At 57.1% G+C, this 11,928-nt stretch overlaps 1 protein-coding gene across 1 annotated transcript in view; it reads left to right on the forward strand.

Moving 5' to 3' along the window:
* SPEN (spen family transcriptional repressor) overlaps positions 1-10,625 on the forward strand; it is a 74,639-nt gene extending 64,014 nt beyond the window's left edge. Inside the window, exons 11-15 of the mRNA XM_054691748.1 lie at positions 264-8,382; positions 8,750-9,250; positions 9,419-9,613; positions 9,856-10,014; positions 10,431-10,625. Coding sequence (XP_054547723.1) covers positions 264-8,382; positions 8,750-9,250; positions 9,419-9,613; positions 9,856-10,014; positions 10,431-10,562 — 9,106 coding nt within the window. The 3' untranslated portion in view covers positions 10,563-10,625. The remainder of the gene's footprint in view (positions 1-263; positions 8,383-8,749; positions 9,251-9,418; positions 9,614-9,855; positions 10,015-10,430) is intronic.
* The last annotated feature ends 1,303 nt before the right edge of the window (positions 10,626-11,928 follow it).

An 11,928-nucleotide genomic window follows, 5' to 3' on the forward strand; every position in this document is an offset into this window, starting at 1 on the left:
GACCCATTTGACTTTGGATGGCAGTGCTTATGGCGTGCACTCCTTGCAAGAAGAACTTGAGGATAGACTTTCTATAGAGTAGGAATCATCCTGCTGCACTGTTGCAGCCTGAGTGGAAAAAGATGCTTTCCTTGTATTGATATTTTAACTTAGGAATGCAGATGACTCATTTGCATAGGGCTGTGTAGTTTAAAAGTGGTATTTCATTTGCATGAGTGACAAGGAGTCAAAAGAACTAACATATTCTTTTTGCATTTTGGCAGAGAGGAACGAAGGGGATCTTATGACTATAGCCAAGATCGTACATATTATGAGAATGTTCGTACTCCAGGGACATATCCTGAGGATTCCAGACGGGACTATCCAGCTCGAGGGAGAGAATTTTATTCTGAGTGGGAAACCTACCAAGGAGACTACTATGAATCACGATACTATGATGATCCTCGGGAGTACAGGGATTACAGGAATGATCCCTATGAACAAGATATTCGGGAATACAGTTACAGGCAAAGGGAACGAGAACGTGAAAGATTTGAGTCTGACAGGGAGCGAGACCACGAGCGGAGGCCAATTGAACGCAGTCAGAGTCCAGTGCACTTAAGGCGCCCGCAGAGTCCTGGAGCATCTCCCTCCCAGTCTGAGAGGTTGCCGAGCGACTCCGAGAGGAGGCTGTACAGCCGATCCTCAGACCGGAGTGGCAGCTGTAGCTCACTTTCCCCTCCAAGATATGATAAACTTGACAAGTCTCGTTTGGAACGCTATACAAAAAATGAGAAGACAGAAAAAGAACGAACATTTGATCCTGAAAGAGTGGAAAGAGAGAGACGCTTATTAAGGAAGGAAAAAGTGGAAAAGGACAAAACTGACAAACAGAAACGAAAAGGAAAAGTTCATTCCCCGAGTTCTCAGTCTTCAGAGACGGATCAAGAGAACGAGCGGGGACAGAGCCCTGAAAGGCCCAGGAGTTCTAACAGACTGAGCAGAGAGAAAGCTGACAAAGAAGGGCTGGCCAGAAACCGCCTGGAACTCATGCCTTGTGTGGTACTGACTCGCGTGAAAGAAAAAGAGGGGAAGGTCATTGACCATGCGCCTGTTGAAAAGCTGAAACCCAAGCTTGATAATGATACTGTCAAGGCTTCTGCCTCAGATCAGAAACTTCAGGCCTCTCAGACAGACCCTGCCAAGTCTGACTTGTCTAAAGTGGAATCTGGGAAAATCAAAGTGCCAAAGGAGAAGGGACTTGCAAGCCACATAGAAGTGGTTGATAAGGAAGGCAGGCTGAAACCTAGGAAGCACCTGAAACCAGAGCAGACCACAGATGGGGTCAGCGCAGCAGATCTGGAGAAGCTGGAAGCTAGGAAAAGACGTTTTGCAGATTCCAATTTGAAAGCAGAAAGGCAAAAATCAGAAGTCAAGAAAAGTAGTCCAGAGATGGAGGATACTCGAGTGCTTTTAAAAAAGCAGCCTGACCTACCATCAAGAGATGGCCTTCTCCTGAGGGAAGGAGAGTCTGAAAGGAAGCCTGTGAGGAAAGAGATTCTTAAAAGAGAGTCTAAAAAAATCAAACTAGACAGACTGAATGCTTTTCCCAGCCCCAAAGACTGTCAGGAGCTTGCCAGTATTTCTGTTGGGACTGGCTCAAGGCCCAACTCAGACCTTCAGGCAAGGCTGGGAGAACCCGTAGGTGAATCTATGGAAAGCCAAGAGACCCAGTCAAAAAAACTCCCTCCCTCAAAACCACAGCTCAAACAAGTGCAGCTAGTAGATGATCAAGGGCCAGAGAGAGAGGATATTAGGAAAAACTATTGCAGTCTTCGTGATGAAACACTGGAATGTAAATCAGGCCAAGAGAAACCACATTCAGTAAATACAGAAGAAAAAATTGGCATTGATATTGATCACACGCAGAGTTACCGAAAACAAATGGAGCAGAGCCGTAGAAAACAGCAGATGGAGATGGAAATAGCCAAGTCTGAGAAGTTCGGCAGTCCTAAAAAAGATGTCGATGAATATGAAAGACGTAGTCTTGTTCACGAGGTAGGCAAACCCCCTCAAGATGTCACTGATGACTCTCCTCCTAGCAAAAAGAAAAGGATGGACCATGTTGATTTTGAGATCTGTACCAAGAGAGAGAGGAATTACAGAAGTTCACGCCAAATCAGTGAAGATTCTGAAAGGACCGGCTGTTCTCCCAGTATCCGACATGGCTCCTTCCATGAAGAAGATGACCTTGTGGGCTCCCCTAGGCTAATGACAGTAAAAGGGTCTCCTAAGGCAGATGAGAAAGGGCTCCCTTATTCTCATATAACAGTCAGGGAAGAGTCCTTAAAATTTAATCCTTATGATTCTAGCAGGAGAGAACAGATGGCAGACATGGCCAAAATAAAGCTAGCTTCCTTGAATTCTGAAGATGAACTGAACCGATGGGACTCCCAAATGAAACAAGATGCCAGCAGATTTGATGTGAGTTTCCCAAACAGCATAATTAAGAGAGACAGCCTTCGAAAGAGGTCTGTGCGTGACTTAGAACCTGGTGAGGTGCCCTCTGATTCTGATGAAGATGCTGAACACAAATCCCACTCACCCAGAGCCTCTGCATTATATGAAAGTTCTCGCTTGTCTTTTTTATTGAGGGACAGAGAAGATAAACTGCGTGAGCGAGATGAAAGACTTCCCAGTTCTTTGGAAAGGAACAAATTTTATTCTTTTGCATTGGATAAGACCATCACACCAGACACTAAGGCTTTGCTTGAAAGAGCTAAATCCCTCTCTTCATCTCGAGAAGAAAATTGGTCTTTTCTCGACTGGGATTCCCGGTTTGCGAATTTTCGAAACAACAAAGATAAAGAGAAGGTCGACTCTGCACCAAGGCCCATCCCATCCTGGTACATGAAAAAGAAGAAAATTCGAACTGATTCAGAAGGGAAAATGGATGACAAAAAAGATGATCATAAAGAAGAGGAGCAGGAAAGGCAAGAACTATTTGCGTCTCGTTTTTTGCACAGCTCAATCTTCGAACAAGATTCCAAACGATTGCAGCACCTAGAGAGAAAAGATGAAGACTCTGACTTTGCTTCTGGTAGACTCTATGGGAGGCAGATGTCTGATGGCGCAAATAGCACACCTGATTTGATTCAAGAGCCAGTGGTTCTGTTCCATAGCCGATTTATGGAACTCACACGGATGCAACAGAAAGAGAAAGAGAAAGACCAAAAGCCCAAAGAGGCTGAGAAGCAGGAAGATACAGAGAATCACCCCAAGACCCTGGAATCTGCTTCTGAAAATAAAGAGTCAGAACTAAAAACTCCACCTTCGCTCGGACCGCCTGCTGTCACCATTGTAACTCCAGAGTTGGCATCGGCAGTGCCAGAGAAGGCGGCGGTTAGTGAAAAAGCAGGAGAGGTGCCTTCAGTGGCAGAGGAGAAGACCACGGAGCCAGCCTCCATCTCAGAAGAAGCAAAACCTTTATCTGACCTGGCTCCTGTCGCAGTGGAGCCACCTGAACAAGTCGACTTGCCCCCAGGCGCAGATGCCAGTAAAGATGCTGCCGGGGTGCCTTTAGTTGAAGAAAGTTCATCACCGGGCCAGCTGACTTACCTGGATGCCAAGCCTCCAACTCCTGGGGCCTCATTTTCCCAGGCAGAGAGCACGGTAGCTCCAGAATCTGACAGTACGCAACCACTTCCAAAACCCACGCAGAAGTCTGAGGAAGCCGATGAGCCAAAAGTGGAAAAGTCAGACCCGGCTGCTAATGTTGAACCTACTGCCAATCAGAAGGCTGAAGCTGTCCCCGAGGTCCCGCCTCAAACATCTGAAGATGTGGAGGTTGACCCTCCAGTTGCTGCAAAAGAGAAAAAGCCAAACAAAAGCAAACGTTCCAAGACCCCTGTTCAGGCAGCTGTAGCCAGCATCGTGGAGAAGCCCGTCACGAGGAAGAGCGAGCGGATAGACCGGGAGAAGCTCAAGCGCTCCAACTCTCCCCGGGGAGAAGCACAGAAGCTTTTGGAACTGAAGATGGAGGCAGAGAAGATCACAAGGACTGCCTCCAAGAACTCTGCCGCGGACCCCGAACACCCTGAGCCAAGTTTGCCCCTCAGCCGAACAAGGCGCCGCAATGTGAGGAGCGTCTATGCAACAATGGGGGACCATGAGCACCGCTCTCCGGCCAAGGAGCCCACCGAGCAGCCCAGAGTGACCAGGAAGAGGTTGGAGCGGGAGCTCCAGGAGGCGGCGGCAGTTCCTACTACACCCAGGCGGGGCAGGCCTCCAAAAACACGCCGTAGAGCCGAGGAAGATGACGAGACTGAGGCGAAAGAAGTGGTGGAAACAGTCAAGCCAGCAGAGGGATGGAGGTCCCCACGATCCCAAAAATCAGGAGCCGCTGGAGGCCCACAAGGGAAAAAGGGGAGAAATGAGCCAAAAGTTGATGCTGAACGTTCTGAGGCCACCACTGAGGTGAACCCCCAAGTAAACATGAAAGAAAGTAACACTAAGGCCAAGGCTGATAAAGAAGAAGCAGGAAGTGAACAGAAACGTGACAAAAAAGATACTGGCACTGACAAAAATGCACCTGAAACTCCACCAGTGGAAGTGGTGGAGAAGAAAACAGCCCCTGAAAAAAACTCCAAGTCAAAGAGGGGAAGATCTCGAAACTCCAGGTCAGCCGTGGACAAATCTACAGGTCTGAAAAGCGTGGACACTAGTGTCAGTCCCGGGGTGGCCGCCGGCCCTGCGGCTCTGGCTGTGGAGAAGGAGGCGGGGGTGGTTGCAGTCTCCCCGGAGAAGAGCGAGAGTCCCCAGAAGGACGGGCGTTTGTCCTCCCCGCCGAATGGTGACCCGGACAGGGAACCCGAGAAGGAAGACGGGTCGAAATTGTCCCCAGAAGCAAATCAGTTAGCCCAGCAGATGGAGCTGGAACAGGCCGTGGAGAACATCGAAAAGCTCACAGAAACCTCTGGGACATTCAAGGCATCAGCAGACGCGCCGGAGGGCCACGCCGCAGAGGACAGGGACAAGCCTGCGCACCAAGCGAGTGAGACAGAGCTCGCTGCAGCCATTGGCTCCATCATTAATGACATTTCCGGGGAGCCAGAAAACTTCCCAGCACCTCCACCTTACCCCGCAGAGTCTCAGACAGACGGACAGCCCCACTCGCAAGTGCTGCAGCCTCCCGAGGAAGGAATGGAGCCTGAGACCGATGAGGCTGTGTGTGGCATCTTGGAGACTGAGGCTCCTACAGAATCTTCTGGGCCATCAGTCAGTGCCCCTGACCCCTCAGCAGCAGGCACAGCAGACACCAAGGAAGCTGTTGGGAACCTCAGCGAAACTCCCCACCCAGCACCGGAAACCAAAGGATCAAAAGAAGCAGAAGTTGCTCTTGCTCGGAAAGACAAAGGGCGGCAGAAAAGTCGAGCACGGCGCAAACGGAATACAAACAAGAAAACAGGGGTTACTGGGGTTACTGCAGTTACTGTAGCAGAGACCCCCGCCTCTGATGCTGACCAGGTTCCAAGCAAGAGTCCTGCTGCACAGGAGGGGACAGCGGTCCAGCCCCCTGAGGCTCCTCAGGAAGAAAAGCAGAGTGAAAAGCCGCAGTCCAGTCCTCCTGAGTCCTGTGCTCCGGACCCAAGCAAGACTCCACCCACAGAGAATTTGCCCCAAGAAAGCAGCGTCGAAGAAAAGACCCCACCCAAATCGTCTGCACCCCTAGATCTTCCGCCTCCCTCACAGCCAGCACCGGGGGATGATGAGCCTCAGGCCCGATTCAAGGTGCACTCCATCATTGAGAGTGACCCTGTGACCCCACCCAGTGATTCAAGTACACCCACCCCCACGCTGCCTTCCGTAACTGCAGCAAAACTCCCACCCCCCATCACTGCTGGGGGCATTCCACACCAGAGTCCTCCCACGAAGGTGACAGAATGGATCACAAGGCAGGAGGAACCTCGGGCTCGATCCACCCCATCTCCAGCTCTTCCCCCAGACACAAAAGCCTCCGACATCGACACCAGCTCCAGCACTCTGAGGAAGATCCTCATGGACCCCAAGTACGTTTCTGCCACAGGCATCACTACCACAAGTGTCACGACCGCGATTGCTGAGCCTGTCAGTGCCGCCCCTTGCCTGCATGAGGCTCCGCCCACTCTGGTTGAATCTAAAAAGCCTCTCTCAGAAGAAAAATCAGCAGCTCCAGTGACAAACACCTCCGATACTCAGTCCTCAGAGGTCCCAGTAGCCCCCGACAAAGAAAAGGTGGCTCCTGTCATCGCACCCAAAATTACTTCTGTTATCAGCCGGATGCCTGTCAGCATCGATTTGGAAAATTCGCAAAAGATAACTCTGGCAAAACCCGCTCCTCAAACCCTGACTGGCTTGGTGAGCGCCCTGACCGGCCTGGTGAACGTCTCCTTGGTTCCAGTGAACACACTGACGGCCCCTGTGAACGCCCTCAAAGGCCCGGTGAAGGGCTCGGTGACCACCCTGAAAGGCCTGGTGAACACGCCTGCCGGCCCCGTGAACCTCCTCAAGGGGCCAGTGAACGTTCTGACGGGGCCCGTGAACGTCCTCGCCGCCCCAGTGAGCGCCACCGTGGGCGCCGTGAGCGCCGCCCCGGGCGCTGTGACCGTCACTGCAGGTGCCGTGACAGCTGCCTCTGGTGGCGCCACGGCCACGACAGGCGCGGTGACGGTGGCGGGGGCGGTGATCGCACCGTCAGCCAAGTGCAAACAGAGGTCGAGCACCAATGAAAACAGCCGCTTCCACCCAGGGGCCATGTCTGTGATTGACGACCGCCCGGCGGACGCGGGCTCCGGGGCCGGGCTGCGCGTCAACACTTCCGAGGGCGTCGTGCTGCTGAGCTATTCGGGGCAGAAGACGGAAGGCCCGCAGCGCATCAGCGCCAAGATCAGCCAGATCCCCCCGGCCAGTGCCATGGACATTGAGTTCCAGCAGTCGGTGTCCAAGTCCCAGGTCAAGCCCGACGCCGTCATCCCATCGCAGCCACCACCCAAAGGCCCCCAGGCTCCTTCGGGCTACGCCAATGTGGCCACCCACTCGACTCTGGTCCTCACCGCCCAGACCTATAATGCGTCTCCGGTGATTTCGTCTGTTAAGGCCGACCGGCCATCCTTGGAGAAGCCCGAGCCCATTCACCTGTCCGTGTCCACGCCCGTGACCCAGGGTGGCACGGTGAAGGTCCTCACCCAGGGCATAAACACGCCCCCGGTGCTGGTTCACAACCAGCTGGTCCTCGCGCCGAGCATAGTCACCACCAACAAAAAGCTCGCTGACCCTGTCACCCTCAAGATCGAGACCAAGGTTCTGCAGCCGGCTAACCTGGGGTCCGCCCTCACCCCCCACCACCCTCCCGCTCTGCCCAGCAAACTGCCTGCAGAAGTGAACCATGTCACCTCGGGGCCCAGCACCCCAACAGACCGAACTGTCTCCCATTTGGCAGCCACGAAGCCAGACGCGCACTCTCCTCGGCCCAGTGGGCCGACGCCATCCCCGTTCCCGAGGGCCGGCCACCCCAGCAGCACCACGTCCACCGCGCTCTCCACGAACGCCACGGTCATGCTGGCCGCGGGCATCCCTGTGCCTCAGTTCATCTCGAGCATACACCCGGAGCAGTCCGTCATCATGCCCCCCCACAGCATCACCCAGACCGTGTCCCTCAGCCACCTGTCGCAGGGCGAGGTGAGAATGAACACGCCCACGCTGCCCAGCATCACCTACAGCATCCGGCCGGAGACGCTGCACTCCCCGCGGGCCCCCCTGCAGCCCCAGCAGATAGAGGTCAGGGCGCCGCAGCGTGTGAGCACCCCCCAGCCGGCCGCCGCGGGTGTGCCCGCCCTGGCCCCCCAGCACCCTCCGGAGGAGGAAGTGCACTACCACCTCCCCGTCGCCCGAGCCGCAGCCCCCGTGCAGTCGGAGGTGCTGGTGATGCAGTCTGAGTACCGCCTGCACCCGTACACCGTGCCCCGGGACGTGAGGATCATGGTGCACCCCCACGTGACGGCCGTCAGCGAGCAGCCCCGGGCGGCGGACGGGGTCGTGAAGGGGCCGCCGGCCAGCAAGGCCCCTCAGCAGCCAGGGAAGGAAGCGGCTAAGACGACAGATGCCAAAGCGGCCCCCGCGCCTGCCCCTCACGGTGAGGCGCGCATCCTCACCGTCACCCCCAGCAACCAGCTCCAGGGGCTGCCTCTGACCCCGCCCGTGGTGGTGACCCACGGGGTGCAGATTGTGCACTCCAGTGGGGAGCTCTTTCAGGAGTACAGGTACGGCGACATCCGCACCTACCACGGCCCGGCGCAGCTCACGCACACGCAGTTTCCTGCTGCTGCCTCCATCGGCCTGCCCTCGCGAGCCAAGGCTCCTGCTCAGGTGAGAGGGCCCAGCCTTCCGGGGCAGGCAGTGGTTGAGGTACCACTTAGCCCCCCCCCCCCATAGGTTGGGCCTTTTCCATGGGTTTAAAGAGGAGTTACCTAAATTTGGGGGTGAAAGGATGAGATCACATCACGGCTCAGAGACCTGGAGAAGGAGCTCTCGGTGGGCATGGGTGGGGTGGTGGCTCCTGCCCACAGGAGTGGGGGGTGGGAGGGGATAGGTGACCTCTGACCTGAGTCCTAACCTGGCCGAAGCCCCTTCTGGGGCCGGCTGGACAGAGCTGCCCTGGGGGGCTGACCCTGTAGCAACGCGGTGTCCGGCCTGACGTGGATGCTGACTCCCTTTCAATTCTGCCCGACACCAGGGCCCCCCTCCTGAAGGTGAGACCTTGCAGCCCGCTCAGCCTGCACCGTCTACACAGCCTGCCCAGTCCGTGCAGTCCACACAGCCTGCCCAGCCCACACCGCCCTCCCAGCTCAGCCAGCCAGGCCCGCCACCAAGCAGCAAGATGCCTCAGGTCTCCCAGGAGGCGAAGGGCACCCAGACAGTCGTGGAACAGCCTCGCCTCCCGGCGGCGCCCCCCAGCCGGCCAGCTGAGCCTCACGCCCCGATTCAGAGGACACAGGCGGAGACCAGCCAGACCTCCTACCCCTCCCCCGTGTCTGTCTCCATGAAGCCTGACCTTCCGGCCCCTCTCCCTGCCCAGGCGGCTCCCAAGCAGCCGCTGTTTGTCCCCACCACCTCAGGCCCCAGCACCCCTCCGGGACTGGCCTTGCCGCACATTGAAGCCCAGCCCGCCCCCAAGCAAGACTCCTCTCCACACCTGACTCCCCAGAGGCCGGTGGATATGGTCCAGCTTCTGAAGGTAAGGCTGGGCGGGGGCTCCCCACGCACCTCCAAGAGTTGTTTTATGTTAAATGCCCTGAGATCCCCCCGTGACTTAGACCAGCAAGCTGCCGCCTCGGGTCGGCCATGTCTAGTGGCTCCGCTCGCCGGCTGCGAGCTCACTTCCCGTTTGTTTCCCCGTGGGCAGAAGTACCCCATCGTGTGGCAGGGCCTGCTGGCTCTCAAGAACGACACAGCTGCTGTGCAGCTCCACTTCGTCTCTGGCAACAACGTCCTGGCCCACCGCTCCCTGCCCCTCTCTGAAGGAGGCCCCCCACTGAGAATCGCCCAGAGGATGCGCCTCGAGGCCTCCCAGCTAGATGGAGTCGCCCGAAGGATGACGGTAAGTTGAGAGACTGGCACCCACAGACTGGCACCTGGCTCGTTGTGGGGCATGGCGATGGCGCTCTTGGGATGGACAGTGAGGGCACAAGTACCCCTAGACCCAGAAACCAGGCCTTCCTCGTTCAGCAAGCGCGAGGGCTTTTGTGGGTTAGGTGCCACATCCCCTGGGTTGGACGAGCCTCTGCCGGGGCCACTGTTGGGTGAGGAGGCCCCCGATCACGGGTGCTGCCTCTGCCCCAGGTGGAGACAGACTATTGTCTGCTGCTGGCACTGCCCTGCGGTCGTGACCAGGAAGATGTCGTCAGCCAGACCGAGTCCCTGAAGGCCGCCTTCATCACCTACCTGCAGACCAAGCAGGCGGCCGGGATCATCAACGTTCCCAACCCTGGCTCCAATCAGGTCAGCGGCTGCCGTCCTCGGCGCGCGGCGCGGGGCTGGGCTGGCCGGGCCGTCTGACTGGCCTGGTGGCACGGGTCAGCGGGGGAGTCTTTCAGAGGAGGTGGGCAGAAGGGCGTGTGGGCAGTGTCTGGGTGGGGCGGCCATTGCCCTCCCTGGGGACAGTCGGGGGGCAGCTGGGACGGGGCCTTCTCTTTAGCTGAGTGATCTGGCGGCGGCTCCCGGGGGCGCGCCCGGCTGCCCACGCCGAGGCCACCGGGGCTCCTTGCGGCAGCCAGTCGTGGGGCTGTGGGCCGGGGCGGGGAGCCCTGCGGCAGGCCTCCTCGCGGGGACCCCTGGCTGGCCGCGATGAAGGGAAGAGGGGCGACGGGGTGGGGGCAGCGAGGACGGGAGCCCTACTTCTCTCTGCCCCCCCCCAGCCCGCCTACGTGCTGCAGATCTTCCCGCCCTGCGAGTTCTCCGAGAGCCACCTGTCCCGCCTGGCCCCCGACCTCCTCGCCAGCGTCTCCAACATCTCTCCCCACCTCATGATCGTCATCGCCTCCGTGTGAGCCTCCGCGAGGGCGTCGCTCGGGCGACCGCCGGGCTCCGCGGCAGGCACGTGCACAGAGGACAGCCCCGCCGCGTGGGGGACGCTGCCGAAGGGGACGGACCCCACTGCCAGACGGCCAGCCCCGCCCGCGCGCCCCCCCAGACCCCCGGGCCGTGGTGCTGCTATCTGTGTGTTTACATTCAGCCCAAGGACAGGCCGCCCGCCCAGCCCGCGCGGACGCGCAGACACCCGGGGGCGGGGCTTCGCTTTCTCCTCCCGGAGGAAAGAACAGGGCAGTGGAATTAATTTTTTTTGTTTTTAAGAAACAAAACAGAACTGCCTTTGCACTAAATTAGTGACTTGGACTTTTGCACAGTGAAGACAGGCTGCGACACTCGGGACGTCTCGGTGTGAGCACACGTCACAGGCTCTCCCGGGACGCCGGACTTCTGCTGAAACCTTGGGGTCAAGGAACGTTTCGCTGGGTTGTCTGGTCCCCACCCGCCCCGCCCTGCTCGTGTGGACGCGTCACCTTCTTCCTTCTCGCGCTGCCGCCGTCTCTGAGGCACCCGGATGTACAGTTTACACTCGAGAAAGAGCAAACGAGGATTTCCTGTTGGTGGGACGTGCAGAACTCGGGATGTGTGTATATATAAATATATAATATATATAAATATATATAATACTGACTTAAAAAATCAAATTCCCCTGACATACGTTTTTTTTAATCTGTGCCAAAAATGTGTTTTCAGAGAAAATCTTATTTTCATACTCAGACTTTGTATCGTCACTCATTTGTACAAGTGCGCTTCGTGACCGCACGGGCCCGCCCCGCGCCCCGGGGGTGTCACGCAGACTACAGCGGACCGGCTCGATCCCCTCCTGGTACCTTGACCTCGCCCCCCGCCTCCTAACACTTATTAATTTATGAAACTGTTTTTCTCAGCGCAGTTTTGTTTTGTGTGTCCATTGGATTACAAACTTTATTAAAAAATACAAAACACGTCAGGAGTGGATGTGATTGTCACTCGGGTGGGGCGGCCGAGGGTCCTTGGCTCCCGGGGGCAGCGAGCCCTCACCCCGCGTCTGCTTTCTCCCGCCACCTCTGCAGGTGGCACCGGTTTCCTTCCGCCACTTAAGCCCCCACGGATCCCTTGAGCTCGCAGGAGGGGTTTTCTTCAGAGGCCGAACCCGAGCCCTTCTCGGTTCTGTGGTGTAAGTGGTCCGTGACTTCAGGGTCCCCGCTGGTCGCTGGAAGGCACTTCCCATGTGGGTGTAACGTAAACCCTGCGCGCACTCGCGCCCCTTAGGCGAGCCCGGTGTCTGGTCTCGGGCCCTTCCCCTGCCTCCCCTGGGTGGGCGCGGCTGGCCCCGCAGGTGCTGGC

The sequence above is a fragment of the Talpa occidentalis genome, unplaced genomic scaffold (genome assembly GCF_014898055.3).
Source record: "Talpa occidentalis isolate TD23 unplaced genomic scaffold, MPIMG_talOcc4v2.1 talOcc4.9, whole genome shotgun sequence".
In the NCBI taxonomy this organism is placed as follows: Eukaryota; Metazoa; Chordata; class Mammalia; order Eulipotyphla; family Talpidae; genus Talpa; species Talpa occidentalis.